The sequence below is a fragment of the Neolamprologus multifasciatus genome, chromosome 15, assembly GCF_963576455.1.
Source record: "Neolamprologus multifasciatus chromosome 15, fNeoMul1.2, whole genome shotgun sequence".
Classification (NCBI taxonomy): Eukaryota; Metazoa; Chordata; class Actinopteri; order Cichliformes; family Cichlidae; genus Neolamprologus; species Neolamprologus multifasciatus.
The window spans coordinates 13,038,711-13,055,020 of record NC_140453.1 but is presented as its reverse complement, the minus strand read 5'-3'; the positions used below and the strand labels follow the sequence as shown (position 1 = coordinate 13,055,020).

The 16,310-nt window shown below is 37.7% G+C and overlaps 1 protein-coding gene and 1 long non-coding RNA gene across 9 annotated transcripts in view; one reads left to right on the top strand and one right to left on the bottom strand.

The window, feature by feature from the left end:
• Positions 1-1,162: 1,162 nt before the first annotated feature.
• Positions 1,163-7,638, top strand: LOC146501720 (uncharacterized). The gene is made up of 4 exons (XR_014869595.1): positions 1,163-2,836; positions 3,259-3,378; positions 3,463-3,583; positions 4,465-7,638. It is a non-coding gene; the product is annotated as an uncharacterized LOC146501720 (long non-coding RNA).
• A 1,020-nt stretch (positions 7,639-8,658) lies between these two features.
• fndc1 (fibronectin type III domain containing 1) overlaps positions 8,659-16,310 on the bottom strand; it is a 44,616-nt gene continuing 36,964 nt past the window's right edge. For all 8 annotated transcript variants that reach the window (XM_085133371.1, XM_085133369.1, XM_085133370.1 and 5 more), the window contains 5 exons: positions 14,395-14,474; positions 14,071-14,100; positions 13,399-13,560; positions 12,597-12,719; positions 8,659-11,367 (listed from right to left, as the gene is read on the bottom strand). In XM_085133371.1, the coding sequence (XP_084989497.1) occupies positions 11,252-11,367; positions 12,597-12,719; positions 13,399-13,560; positions 14,071-14,100; positions 14,395-14,474 (511 nt within the window). In that variant the 3' untranslated portion in view covers positions 8,659-11,251. The remainder of the gene's footprint in view (positions 11,368-12,596; positions 12,720-13,398; positions 13,561-14,070; positions 14,101-14,394; positions 14,475-16,310) is intronic.

The following is a 16,310-nucleotide window of genomic DNA, read 5'->3' as shown; positions in this document are numbered from 1 at the left end:
ATATCTGGGACTCTCCACCATTTGACCTTAGAACTGAAGAAGCTTCTCGGATGAGAGGTGAAACGTCTTCAAGTAACTTAAAGAAGTCCAGACGCTTTTCTTTGCAAGCTCCTTTGACTACGATGACCTGGATGACTGAGAACCTTCACAGTCACTAAAGTAGAGATTTTCTGTTGTGTGAAACAACAGTACCCTTGATACAGTGAATCAAAATAACTGGGTGGCAACCACATGAATACCTCTGCTAAAAAGGTGAAAGATCCTCTCTGTAGTCATTCTTTAGTTTGCCTGTTCTGGGCTTTTGTAACAACATGACCGTGCAACACGGCTAAAAACACAACAGTGATATTTTGAGGCGATTGTGCATGAATAAAAACGTCATTTTAAACGTTACGTTACATTTCTGCCAATAGATCAAATGACACTGAGATCATTCTGCCTAATGACAAATTCTGGTTTATTAAAATGTGGGTCTAATTTAGCTAGGCAGCCAGATAATCTGAACCACTGGCTCGTGAACACACCCAAACTCGTGTGTACACAATTGTGGAAAGTACAGCGGGTCAACACTGCAAGAGGATGTTTGTCTTTAAATATTTACATATTTACAAGGCAGAGTTTGAGTAAGACTTTTGCATTTATTTTCTCATCCGCATAGTTTGGTTGAGCTGGGCATGTGTGACCACTCTGTTTCTCCCTTTTTCAGAGTTCTGCATTAAAACTAATTATAAAAATTGGCATGACTACAAAGCCAAGACCCAAGTTTGACAAAACTGAAGCTTGCCTTTTATTACTGTCTAGTATTCTTTGCTAGTATTAGAGTGGTCTAATTGTTTGATTTAGATGTGACATCTTTTGTCTGTCTGGAGCGTTTCTCAATGAAATGGGATATTAGTAGCTTTATTTCTTTTCACTCGAGCTTCAGTGCTGTTTCCTTGTTTCCTTGAAAGGGATTTTCTAATAGCTAACACTGTACAAAGATTAAACTAAGCTGGAGCAGCTAAAATGCCTCTCAGTCCTGGCAGTCAAGATGTTGGGAGCCTCATTAGTCAATCACAGTGTCTAAAATGGACTTTGGATGTAAAAACAAACAGTCAGGCCTTTCACTGTTGCTTTATTACTGTAGATCTATATAACCAACATGTGTAACATAACATGATGTAATGCTTTAGGTAGCTTGCAAATAATTATAATAATTACCCAGCAACCCTAAATTAAATCCATCTGTTGTGGTTTAATAGCCAAAAAAAGTGAATATTATCCAGAAGCCGTTGGATTAGGGAGGATTTGTTCGCATATTTGCCTTGACCTGTGGAGTCATAATGGTGTGCTTTTGCATGCATTAATGCATCAGCACTTGTTTACGAGCAACATACGTGTTTTGGTATGTGTCATTGTCGGTGAATATTACGACTCACAAGCAACATTAAAAGCACATCAGACCTCACACACAGGCACACGACGGTCAGAAACAATGAATGTCAAAGCTTAAGTGTAAGAAAATACCCTGCTGTCCTTGAGTTAATGATGTCTAAAATCGTCCCTACTTTTCCAGCTTTATTTCCATCGCGCAAAGTAATTTTAGACATCCACGTCATAAAATGAGTTTACCCGTTGACAGAATCGGGATATAGAGCACTTTCTCTCTGCATGACCTGATTATCGTGGATGTTAGTTTCCCTTTAAAAAAAGTATCAGAAGTTTACCGCTTTAGATTGTGTTGTCCACACAATCACATGATGGGAACATGGCTTTCTTATGAAGACAACAAGCAAGTTCCCATAAAATAAATACTTGGATTTTAAGGTCAATGCACATTTTGAGGTTATCGTAATGTAAAGTTAGGTATTAAGGCTGGGGATATGATGAAAATTGTTAGAGTGGGGACGGAATGATGTCCTCTGAAGTTATGGATACACTGTGTCTGTGTGTGTGTGCACGCTCGTGCTGCACACATAAAATGATACGCCATTCCTTTACGAGTATGGTAACTGTTTAAAAGTGGATTGGATGAATGTTGGCAACAGGAACTAAGCTTAAAGATTTCCACAGTCTCCAGTTTCCATTGATTTCTGCCCCCAGATTGAGTTGATTTTTTAATTTAGAAAAAAATATTTACTGCAGTTACTCATCTTATGGCACTTAAGATTGTACATTATAGAGATAAACCTAAAGCAAACCTTTTACAGCAAGCATCTGGCAAAAAAATAGGAAAATAAAGATCCCTCTTCTTATAGTAAATGAGACACTGAGGTTCATATTTCACATTTTGGACTTTAATGCGTTCTGTGTAACCCAGTCTGTTAAATGGAGATAACAAAAGACCAAGTGCCAATCATTTCATAGGATAAGAATGATTTTTTGCTCCTTTGCACTGACCTTGCTCGTCCCTCCTGCAGAGCTTTCCCAGGATTATGTATGGCCGAATTATGTGCCAAGAGAATGATACAATCACAAGGCTCAAATCTCAAGGCTAAACAGGCTGGGTTCATAGGCCCAACTCACTTTTACAACAAGCTCAGAGCAGTGAATAAAACAGAGCCACAACTTTAATCCAAGCCCAATTAAAAGATCAGTGAGCTGAGAGCAAAACAACCAAGTCTCTGTCAGAGTGTCCTGGATATTATGTCATCTTGGAGTTTGGCAAATATTATGTCTGTGAGCAATTGAAAAATTCACAGATCTTTTATTTCGTTGAGAGCTTTAGGGACCTTGTTCAAAGGGGAAGGGCATTTCCTCTGTTTTTCTCTTGTTTATGGCTCTTGTTTGTGATCTCCAGTACCATGATTCATTGCCTGTCCTCATCCTTGCCAGCACGGCCTCCTTTCTGATGCAGGTAACATTTTTTTATTGAGTTGCTTAAAGCTACCTTGAACTTTTTAAATCTATAAAGAACTTATTATTCCATCGTAGGGTGAAAACAATTACAGCAATAAATATATCAGAGAAAGAAACCCCAAGCAGTTTGTTGCTCGTAGATTTACCAAGAAACTAAGGTTACATTCCAAACAGCACATTGTGGACATTTGAACAGAGTAGGGCATTTAATAGGTAGATGCATAACCTTCAGGAGTTAGTAAAGACAAAGAAGTAAAATTGAAAGTTTATGTTGGGCTTAAATTAAAAAATGAGTCAAAAAACATGATTACAAATGAATAATATGCTATCAGCTTGATAATGACTTAAAATAAATAGGCAATATCATTAGGCTGTGACGGTGGTACATCTTGTTGCACTGATGAAAGATATATCTCACAGATATGGTGGGGTAACCTCGTAACTTGGACTCATCAGGGGTTTCAGGTCCTTCACCATCAGACGGGCTTTTCCAGGAGACCCAACTATCCAGGATGGATGCCAGCACCAAGCTATCCACAAGTACGCACTCTTGATCCTAATCCACCTTTTGGTTTTCTCTGCAGTTTCAGTATTTGATCTATGGCCCTATTTTTATCCTTCCAGTGATGCCTAGTAATAGAAGTGCTTTGCAGAGTGAACGCCCTGCAAATCCTTGGCAGCCAACCTGCACCGGCTCACAGTGGGATTGCCAGCCTTTCCTTTGGCGTGCATCTGCTAGTTCATGGTACCTGGCATGCTTTCTTTAATTTTCTTTGCCCATCGGGGTCCCAGCATGGATTCAATACAATGATTATGTCTGGTTACAGCCATGTTGGTATCTGGGTTGGGTACTTCAGTTGTTTGCTAAGATCTTCTTCCATATGTCAATGAAGAGGTACCAGGATTTGTTTCTACAAAGGCATTTGTGTTTGGCTGATGGTGGTGTTTTCTCGCACATGACTACACTGCCAGCAAATATGTTGAGGACCTGGTCATGGTCCAAACAATAGTCTAAAAGAGCTTATAGGCAGTTGCTAAGAAGGTGTTACAAGGAGCTACTCCCAGAACAAAGAGGTAAAGTGCTTCATTCTGCCTAAGTGTGGAAGTTTGGAGGATAGATTAGGACATCATATACAGTTTAGACCAAAACTCTATGGAGTGGTAGTCAGCTTATCAGTCCCAAAGTCAACTGAATAAATGCAGGTTTTACACTCTAAAATGTTAATTTGAAAACTTTTTGGTGACACTTTGAATCAAAGAACATGTGCTTCTCTTAAGTGTCACCATTTGGCAGTGATGTGCAGTTGGGATAAAGGTAGAAAAAACTTCAAGCAAAAGCCAGATGGCAGTTTCCCCTGAGTGCAATGCAGCTACTACTTTATTACTGTGTGAAATTAATGTAACTTAAAAAATGCTGTGATTTGCTGGCTGATTACAAGGTGTATATTACAAAGGAGAAACAAAGTTCTTGCAATCATATCATACAAAAATCAACTTATTAAGTGCTCCTTGCCTAAATATTTCCATACGCAAATAAAAGAAATAAAACATGACATTGCCTGTAAACTTTTTTGTTCTGAGTATGTTTCACACCCTTCTCTGCTCTTTTTGCTTTTCTTTCCTCAGCCTTCAACTCGTTCTTCTTGTGATGATTTCAGCTCTCTAGAATGAAGTCTAACTTTTTCCAGTCCAAGTAGCGTGTGACCCACTTCTATCAAAGAGAAACAAAAAAAGCTGCATGTGGAAAACAGTCAGAAGACCTGCATTCTTTTGAAACCACATTTTGTTTCTTTATACATTCTTAATGTTTCTGCAATTAAACTATTAAGTGTTACATCCAAATATATTGAAATGAGCTCTTTCTAAATCACTACAGCAATGGCAGGGGAGGGGTAACTTACTGTTACTGAGAAGCTGGTTTAACAAGTAGCTAAATTTATAATGCAAGAGCCACGTGTGGAAAGTCAGCTGGGTCTGGACTCAATCAAGCTAGCATGGCCTTTTGCCCCTTTTTTATATAAAGGATCAGCAGTTTGCAGAGACCTTAACTGAAAACTCTTACAGAGTTTGTGCCAAACACTGTAAAATAGCTGACATATGATGTTTCAGTGGCGTGTCATAATGGATGGGTGTCACAGTGTTCACTTGGCTGAAAAAAGCAAAATTTCAACATCTTTGAACAAAATTAAAAGGCTGCATTTGTGTATGGGTGTGTGTGTGTGTGCGTGCTTTTTTTGTCTATGTGCGCATGGGTGATACCGACCACCACTTCATCCCTTCTTTATCTTCTGATGTCAGCTTTTGGCTGCATGTCCTGAACGAAGCAGATGCAGTAAATTACATTTCAATTCTAAGTCCAAAGTCTAATACTGCAGAGTGAGAAAGTAAATTCTTAATGAGGAGACAAAGTAACAGCAGCACTTGGTTAGCCAAACTTAGTCAGGGCCATTGGTATGCTTGGCACATTTTTTGCCCCAAGTAACAAACAAGGCCACCCTGCACTGATGAAAACAACTGTATACGTGACGTAAATGTGGTCTTAAACAGACATTTGTCAGTATTAACTTCACTCAACTACACCAGGCTGCAACCATCAACAGTCAAATAGTCTTGTGATCAAAAGAATATTTATTAATATGAGATAAATTAAATTCCTTTGGCACAATAGATTAGCTCGGAGATTTTTGTATGAATGTTTTTCACTGTTTGGATTTTAATACTACTTCATGCCTCTGCCACTTCCATTCCTTACACCCTTTGTTGTAATGACATTAAATTAAAGTCAAGTGCTGCTAACTACCCCAGTATGATGTGTATGTGTGTCAGTATGATGTCATCTGCCAATCTTTTTGTACTGCTTTTTATTACTCATTGAGATTCAAAATATATAGCTCTATACATTTTTATTTTTACCGTCTTATTTCTTTAACAAAAGTTTGTGGACTGCCTATATGGGTAACAGAGGTTAGTAGTCCAGCAGGGCATATGCTAAGATATTAGCTAGCCCTAGCTAGCTGGCTGATAGGTTAGCTAGGTTAGTGAGGCAAAACCATAATTTATTTGAAAGTGTTATGTTGTGTTAAAGATTTGCATTTGATGCTTTTCAGCTAGCACTAAAACAGTTGGTATGAGGGGCTGATATATTTTGTTAGGTTTTTGACACTGAGCATTATGGACGAATGTCTCTACTTTGATCTCCTTTGCCCTAAGACATTGTTCCAGAAGGCTTCTGGATTGTTCAGATACAAATATGCAAGCCTGAACTTGGCTACCATGTTCTTTTTAGAGAGAAGTGGCTTTCTCTTGGCAACTTTTCCAGAAAAACAATATTTCTTCAGACTTTAATAGCTGTACTGACATAAGCTAATAGGACTGTCATGCTAACTGAGGTCTTTAGCATCTAAGATGTAGCTTTTCTTCTTTTTTCAATTTCTTTGAGCATTGCACAGACTGACCTTTGTGTTAAGTTACTGAGATGCGTACTGCTGGGAAGATTATGGAAATGGGTAATCCTCAGAACATCAACCGGCTCAAACCTCTCCTCTTATGGAGGTGCTCATGCTTGCTGTTACCAGTGTATTTGATTAGCATCTTCTTGCTGCTACTTACCCTCTTAATTTCTGTGGAAGCAGTAAGGGTGTTCTTTCTCTTCACACGACTGTAAATTTGCTCGCTGCCAAGGACATCCATCACAACTTTATCTTAAAGAATCCAAGGTAGCTGTGACTTGAAATATACCCTATTGTCTCTATAAAATCATTATAAATCTGGATACACTCTAACATCAAAAAGTAACTTTACACACTGGTATTGCATATGGAATCAGTTTTCCAAACTGGCTGCATTTAGTGAGCTAATGTGTGGACAATAGCCCAATGTTTTATGACAGGCCTCAGTTATTTAAATCTTTCTCTAACACTGTATCCCTGAAAGCAATATATTCATCTGTCTCTGTAAACCTCTGATCTTTTCCTTGATCAAAAACGTCTTTTGTAGATAAAGACTGATATTGAAATGTCATGTCTCGATGGCCATCTCAGGTCTCAGAGTAGGCTGGAGTTCCCCAATGTGCTTAGAATTAAATACTGCAATATTCTCCATTCAGGTCAAATGGCAATACAAGCTGCAGCCAATGAAAATATTTTGGGGCAAAGAGACTCTCATCACTCACTGAAAACACATGGTAGCAAAAGCATTCATCCACAGAGTGTACCTGGAAACTATGTTTGAAATCTGACAACCACCCACTAAAGCGTTGACAAATTGGTCTGCTGACTCCAAAACAAAACCATTATCCATTATCTTTTAGTCATTGCCCAGGGGAAATATTTTTGCCCTCACAGATCTCACTATGCATTTATTGTGTTTTAAATCTGACTGCCATAACAAATCTGAGCCAAGCTCAACAATTGACCGCCTGTGCTCCTCAGATAAGAGACTATGTTTGGACCTTTGATATATTTGAAAAGGAAGCAAAATGACTGCCTTGAGAAAAAAAGTGATGCCTTTGCCTACAGTGAGCCTACAGAGGAGTTTTTAATCAATGCAGACGTGCTTCCATGCAGTCCTCCAAAATTCCAACTGTAAAGTGCTCGACATTGATGACACTATGCTTTGACTGAATGCTGATTTGTTGACAAGTAAAGGGTAAGGCAGTTAAGCAGAGTATAGCTCCGACTCCATCTGAGGTGTTACGGGGATGTCCTACTGGGAGAAACCCCAGGGCAGACCCAGGACACTCTTATATCTCTCAGGTGAATTGGAAATGACTTGGTATCTCCCCAGATGAGCTGGAGGAGGTGAGTGGGTAGAAGCAGGTCTGGGCTTTTGGTCGGATGGATGGATGGATGGATGGCCAAAGTAGTATTATGAGTAGTAAAGATTGATTTCAATCTTCTTCATCTTGCAGGTTCCATTCTCATAAGAACGATGGGGATTTACAAGAGTAGTACTTGGTTTTCCTCTGACACAGAGATGGTTAATATCATCAGTTTTCCTTACACAGTCACAAATGACTAAAAAATGTTTGCAATGACTTTTAGGCAAGCTCTCAAAAGAGTAGCTGTGGTTCTGCTGTTGGAAAATAAATCTAACCACAAAAAATTCACCTCAAAATCTAAAATAAACGCAGCACTGATTAATCGGCAATCAATACAAAGAAAACTTTCTATTCATTCAGCGTAATTGGTGAAATACTTTCCACCAGGTTTATTGTGGCACAGACCCACTTAGGATTAAGTTTTCTTCTGTCAGTTATTTCACCAAGAAGCAGAATTATTTCCACTCAAATTACACAGCAAAATATGAGCACCGCAGATGGTTTTGAGTATGGAAATAAAGTTGATTCCTTGAAAAAACTTTCTCTGAATTTTGTAACAATAAGATAGGCAGATGATTAGATTAATATTTAATTTTACATTATCCAAAGTATACCAGTGGTAATTGGCTCAACAAAATCTTACTGAAAGTTTTTCCAAATCCGACCCTGGAGATGTGATTCGTACATCAAGCTGCTGTGGTTAAAAAAAATTTTTTATTCTGATGCTTTAAATATAAATACAACTGTGTTCAATCACCCATTTTTATACAATGGTTTAGAAGAAGAAATTATACATTGTAGTAGTTTATCAAAAGTAAAGTCAGGGGCTGGTAACAAACAACATTTAACAAAGTAACAAAGTATACATAACAGATACATCAGTGAGTCCTTTTCTCTTCCTTTTTATTACATAAATAATGTAATCATAATGAAATTATGATATATATATATATATATATATATATATATATATATATATATATATATATATATATATATATATATATCTGTGTGTGTGTGTGTGTTTACACTTTATTAGGTACACCTGTTCATCTCAATTCATTTAGGCATGCAGATGTTGTCAAAACAAGGTGCCGATGGTCAAACGGAATGCGGAGAAAGGTGATTTAAGGTGTTGGTGTCAGATGTGCAGAAGCTGCTGATCCACTGGGACTTTCTCACATGACCACCTCTAGGGTTTATAGAGGATGGATCAAAAAGAGAAAATTTCCACTGAACAGCAGTTCTCTGAGTAAAATTACCTCGTTGATGTCAGAGGTCAGAGGAGAAAGGTAAAACTGCTTTCAGCTGTAAGATGCAGAAGAGCATCTCTGAACACACAACAAGTCAAACCTTGAAGCAGGTAAGATACAGCGCCAAAAGACCAAGTCAAGTGGCACTACTGTCAGCTAAGAACAAGAACCTGAGGCTACAATTTGCACCAAAATTGGGTAACAAAAGATTGAAAATATTTTGCCTGATGTTAAAGTCTTGATTACTTTTGCATAATTCTGATTTTAGGCAGAAACAACATGAAAGCATGGCTCCATCCTACCATGTCTACCTCTACATAGCTACTGGGTACACATCTTCTGATGGCTGTTTCCAGCAGGATAACACACCATGTCAAAAGCTCAGATCAACTCAAACAGGCTTTTTGAACATGGCAATGATTTCATTGTACTCAAATGGCCTCCACAGTCACCAGATTTCAGTTCAAAAGAGCGCCTGTAGGAAATTCCCTTCAAGGATGTGCAAAACAAAAATATCTGAAGGATCTCTTTGTTACTGTCTTGTCAGTATGGAATCTATACCATGAAGATGAATATTTAAGGCAATTCTGAAGGCAAAGACTGGTGAGTGTAAATGTGACAATGTGCAATATTTAAACATATAATACTAACTATATAATATAGCTAACTATGTAGTGCTAACACGCAGAAATTCTATTTTGGATTAAATGTTAAATTCCAAGTAAAATCACATTATCAGAACTCTGCAATACACAGAGGTACATGTCGAAGCTGACTTGTTTTTACTGAGTATGATTGCTTCTCAGTTTTTCTTTGTGCACCTGCTGCTCTCCACAATGTGTTGTTTTTGAGATTTTATTGGATTATAATAGGTGGTGTTCCAACTGGCTCAGCTAAACCGTATCTGATACTCTGATCTTCCATTAAGTTGATTAAGTAGCTCTGGATCATGTGTAAAAGCTTTTGCTAGAGAAGAATGTGTCAGGAGAGAAAAGTACAATATGATTCATGTTTTTGGATTGCTATGTTCAAAATGCAGCAGCCTGCCTCTTGACTGGTACCAGGAAATTTTGCCCTATTACTCCTGTTCTAGCTAGCTTGCATTGGCTGCCCATAAAGTACCGTATTCAATTTAAAATATTACTCCTTACATTCAAAACTATTGATAAATTAGCACCAAGTTATCTTAGTGAACTTTTCAAATCACATACTCCTGCTAGAACACTTAGATCTGCTACTCAACTACTTCTGACCCAACCCAGATCTCGGCTGAAGTCCTGGGGTGACCGTGCGTTTGCTCTGGCTGCCCCGGTACTGTGGAATACCCTTCCTCTCGACCTCCGCGCATCTGATTCCATTGCACTGTTCAAATCACGACTAAAAACCCACTTATTCAATCTTGCCTTTCCCTCTAGTTAATATTTCTTTTATGGTTTTATATCATGCACTTTTATGCTCATTTAACTTCTTGTTTGCTCTGTACCTGTTGCTTTCCTATGTATCAGTGACAGCTACCTGCTTGCATACCTAGTACTTGCTTTGGTCCTATTTCTATTATCTTCCTTCTATTCTCTATGTTACTTGTTAAGCACCTTGGCATACCCTTGGTTTTTAAGTGTGCTTTATAAATAAAGTTTATTATTATTATTATTATTATTATTATTATTATTATTATTATTATTATTATTATTATTATTATTATTATTATGTTTCCCATACCACCTTTATTAAATCTCCCACAGTTCCTGAGCAAATATTTGGTCTTTTATTCTTTGTCCATACACATCACATACAAAACTTACACAGTAACTTTTAATGGATTCTGGTGAATACCAAAAGTTGTAAAAACAGTATGATTGTTTATAAACACAATAAACAAACACAAAGTAGCTGTCAGAAGCTATTATATTATGAAATACAAATGTCATGATTAAAAATGACCTATATACACCTCGAGTGCCCATTCTTACAGTTTGCTTTGCAGCTTCTTCTTTGGTCCAATGTCACTGCATTACTGGTCAAATAAATAACACTGGGTGGGGACCTGTCACTGGAATGGTTGGAAATAGGGCACTCTGAGAGTTAAACTAAGCAAGAGCACACATGCTTCTTTTTTCCCCTCATATACAGACTGCTTTATATAAAAAGTGCATTGTAAAGATATACACTGAATTGTTTAAAAGTACTATATTCTCCTTTTGTGTGAAGCTGTAACAAATTCAAAGTGGTGTCTTTTTGTAGTGGCAGGCAAAAGTCCATTTTTAGGGCAGGACCTGAAAAGGTGAAGGCCTGCAGCAGGATGCAGAACAGTTGCCCAACAATGTCTTTTCTTCTCACTGTGTTACCATTTTCCAGGGATGGGCACCCCGCATTCATACCAGCCCACAAATGGATGGGGCGTGCGTCGGCCAATAACCCCAAATGTAACTGGCTCTTGTCTGTAGGAACGATAGTATCCTGCAATAGAGAAAAAGTTATTTATAGCTAAAAGCCATCCTCATTTAGACAGGTAAATAAATAGAAGCGTCCCCATCCATTAAACTACTGCACAACAAAATGAGATAATGTGCAATAATGCAATGTGTGAGTAGTACAAAAGCGCTGGTCAAAACCTATACAGGTATGAATGGCATTTCTCCACTGGCACATCAGTGGACATGAGTTTATGGCAAATGACATGTAAGTTGGTTTCTATTGGAATTTGCAAACAATAACACTATTTGAGAATTTATCAAATGCATCTATTTTTATGGAACTGCAGTTTTGTGAACGCATCAGAGACACTCTCATTGTGGCGCAGAGTGGCATATTCTTTGAGCATAATAGATATGGTGTTTTAGGCAATCCTACATACCCTGTTCTGATGCAAAGGTACTCCTTCCACAATAGTAATAGAAATAGTCCACAACAAATGCACTATTTACTCTTGTTTCAGTAATGTTTGATAGAAAATGACAGCACCGCAGCACAGAGAAGCTGCTACCCCGGAGGTTGTGAATTTGATCATTTCTTACATTGTAAAACTTTCAGAGATAACTGCCATTATCGTGGGAATTAGACAAATCTGAGACCTGTTTCATTTGCTCCAGCACGTGACTGGCCTCTCTCCCAGTCATACATATTCCCAACTGGTCTTTCCCTTGCCAGGCCAATCATAGCTGTATATCTAATACGGGGTGGGTTTGATACACATCTGTGTGGTTGCTCAGCACCACATCTCTCACACACACACACACACACACACACACACTTCGCCTGATGCCACAATGCTAAACTGCCTTAAACACGCATATAAGAAAATACCCTTAGAAGATTGCATACTTACCATAAATATAGTCAACTGCTTATATGAAGCAAGTTTTAAGCATTTTCATGGTGTACCAAAATGACCCGAAACTAATAACTACCAGCAATTCATGACTTTAATCTAAGAACTTATGGTTTAATTGGAAAAATCGGGGTAATGAAAAGCATGTGAAATTTGGGCTAAAACACAACACAAAAATCACTTTAACGAGCATTCATGCAAACAATATTCTGCATCTTTATATGTTGCATGGGTATAAATAAACCAGCTGGTCCTTTACAGAGCCAGAAAGGCAGACGGCATAGAAACAAATAATAAGTAGGGGCTAACAGTGCAGGCTGCAAATTTAAAACAATATGCACAGTCTGTTTTTATTTACCTTGTACTGTGGGCAGATTATTTGACAAGTAGGCTGGGCCTGTCCTTCCATCCCTGTAGGAGTCCACAAACTGGCAGTGGTCCTCTCCCTGGCCAAATGTATCTCCTATACTGTAAAATGGGTCTGTGGGTGAAAGGGAGAGGTATCTTTATTATAACGTTTCCCATTGCTATGGTGGGAGGCAATTCATAATAAATCTTGCCAAATGGTGTAATAATAATGGCAGAGCCAGGCAAACTATAGAAGCGTTTTACCTGAAGCACTTTTCTTTCAGACCTGTTTCTGAAAACAGAATGAGAGGCAGAGCCCTCATCTTTAAGGCTCCTCTTTTTTGGAACCAGGTCCCAGTTTGGGAGAAAGAAGCATTCTCTACTTTTGAGATTAGGTTTAAACTTTCCTTTTGGATCAGGCTCATGAAGGGCCTGGCAGGTTTCTTTCTTCTGTTAAAAGGGAGGTTTTCCTTCCCACTGTCATCTTTCTTATAGCAGGTCGTTTTCTTTCTCATATTGAGTTGGGTCTTTACCCTATAATATAAATGGCCTTGAGGCAACTGCTGATTTGGTGCTATTAAATAAAACTGAATTAAAATTGAAATAAATATTTAACTATGTCCATGTGGAAGCAATAGCCAAAAAGAAAAGGTTTAGCAAAGAACAGTAATTACCAATTATAATTGCAGATCTGTGGCTAATAGCCTTTATCATTGGTTGTGTGAACACACTAGTCGGTGGTGACTGCCACACCTCTTGCTCCATAGAAACAGTCTTTATTTCAGATTTTTAAGCATCAGAAATATATTTACCTCTTAGACTGTCTCCCATGAAGATCTTGTATCGTAGGGAATTACACAGAACCACACCCACAAACTTCCTGTACCATGTCCGCTTGACATACTGGCTGCCCTTACAGCTGCTATGGACTGGGTTGAACTTGAAAGAAAAGGGAATCCAGATTGGCTCGCCTCCTGATTGCATTAAGGAATAGAGGAAGAAGAGCATTAAGTTGCATTTCTACCTAAAATGTTCTTTGATATTTTTGCCTTTTGGATTCTTTTTTTTTTATATATGTCAAGTGTTATATTATTCAGGGATTCATCAAGTGATGAATATATGTTTTGCCTACACAGAGAAGCATTTAAATGTTTTACTTATCATCATTATTGCCTTTAAACCAAGTCAAAATATCATTGTTATGAAAAATCACTTGTGGCCAGATCACTCCTGGGGTCATATTGTTATAAACATAAATACAAAGAATAACAACAGACAAACGCAACTGTCACACACTAGAAAACAGTGAACTCAATATCCAGTTAATTATCACAGAAGTTCAACATTAGCTACGTTACTATTATAAGGAAAGCTTTGGAAGAGAAAATCCATCCTAAATTACTGTAACTTTTTTATTATTTTTCATTATTTTTCAGTATAACTTGTCTCTAAGTTGGAAATGTGCTGTTAGTGTGCAGACCTACCAGGTGGTCTTTCAATGAGGAGAGGGTCATCTGAAAAAACAAAAAAGAAAGTAAACACCAGGGGTGAAAAAGACTGCATATCAAGTTTAATGCATTCACCTGATGATGGGAAAGAAAAACCAATAGACCGTGTAATGCAGTGTACATGTGCAAGTCGGCTTCTCTTCAAGGGCGACTCGCTGTGTGAATATTGTGCGCTGAATATAACCGCGAGAATTTTTCTTCTATTTTTGTACAGTAAGGAAAGAAAATGTAGAGTCAGTCTGAACTTTAATCATTAGGGTATCTCAAAGTTTACAGTTGCAGGTGATGACAGAATACAACCTGATTCAGTAACATAGGAGAGCGTTTCGCTGAATGGTCCCACACCAAACACATTCTTTGCTTGCACCCTGAAGTAGTACCTGAATGACAACAGAGCACAAAGTATGGCTTTAATAAGTTTTAGCATTTAACATGCTACTCCACCTGTTTTGTTGTTACTGGTTAAAAATAGGAAAATGATAACGATCGCAGCAGATCACTTGACATTCTTTAAGATTTAAGAGTAGCCCGATTTATGCTTGTATGAATCCAAGGTGAGCGCAGCACAATAAAATGGCTCTCTGGCTCACGTTCAAGGGAAAAGGAGAGCAGGACTGAGGTGAGGCAAAAGAGATTGTTGAGAGGAAAAAGACACATCCATAAAAGCAAAGGTTAACAGCTGAGAGGAAAGTAGAAGAATGAATGACAACAAAAAGGAAGGATGTGGAAAAGTAAAGAAAGCGAGAGAGACTCTAATCAACAGAGAAATTTGTCACCCAAAAGCGTTACTAGATGTCACGAGCTTTCTTGCCAGAGTGCAAAACAAAGCCAAACAGTGATCTCATTTCATCTCCAGGTGGTTGAGGAATTATAAAGTCCTGTCACATTTGAAAAAAAAAACAGCAGTGACAACACTGAGAGACTGCAAATTTTTCCACTGTGCATGATGTGTGCGCATGAGCTTTCGTATACTGTGCAAGGTCACACACAGTAAGCTCATCATCTGTCAATTTCAAGTCTAAAAACCTTCACCACATACAGCCATGAAGCCTGGATCCAATCACCACGGCCATATGAAGAGGATCACCAAATTATGTCACGGGAGAGGGAGAGAAGAAAGCAATGCAGCTATAGAGAGATGACGTCATGGAAGAAGAAAGACGAGAGGAAATCTGAGTGGGTAGGAAAAAAAGGACATTGTGAAAATAAATACAGTATCAAGGACCAAAGTTGCTTGCTATTTGAAACTTTCAATGCAGAGATCTTCATTCAAAAAGAAATTCTATGTGGCAACTGCACATGTTGTACCTTTTCAAGCCAAATCTGGCCTGGCCTCATAATATGCTTTTCATAATAAATGACAGCTGAACTACAAGATGAACCCACAAAAGCCAATTTTAAACTGTTTCAAAAATATTCACATATGTAAGAAATTCACAACTAATTTGTATTCTGTACACTTCTCTTACATACAGCAGGAGAAATAGATGCTTAGAAAACCAGAAGTAGGGAAATTAGAAAATTGTCAATTTCTATGCATAAAAAGGCTTTAAATGAATTACCACATGTTGTTAAATGGTTGCAGAGTTCCATTTTTTCAAGTTCAAGTATTCATTAGCTATTTAGAGTGAAAACTGCTAGACTTTTGTTTGACGAAAGCTAGTTTTACATTAAAAAAACCTTATATACAATGGAAGTAGAATATATATGTTATGTATGCACTACATGGCAATACTTTGTAAAAGCACACTATTAAGGGTTAGTAAGGTATTAGGAAATACTCAAGTCATCATTTATAAAGCATTACTTCTCTGTAATATGTCATTTATAAACACAGACATAAAAGGTTCTTGCTAAATAAGCTCATATAAAGTGACTAATGTCAGCATTTTATACTTTACAAATGATGGATTCACCACTTTTAAGTATTACATCATAAAGATAGCTTTTTAGGAGCTGCAATGGTTTATGGAATAATTTAAAAAGTCTTAGTAATTAACAGAGTACATAGATCTACATTTATACATGTAATGATTAAGATATCAGCTATTTGTGAGAATGTTAATTGAGGTTTTATAAATATTTATCTAATATTGTAATTCATGGTCTATTTATGCCTTACAAAGCTGTTATAAATACGCAACAGGAAGAGCACAAAGCAATACGCAACATAGAAATATTTATTGTAAAATTCATGCATAACCCATCTGAGGTCT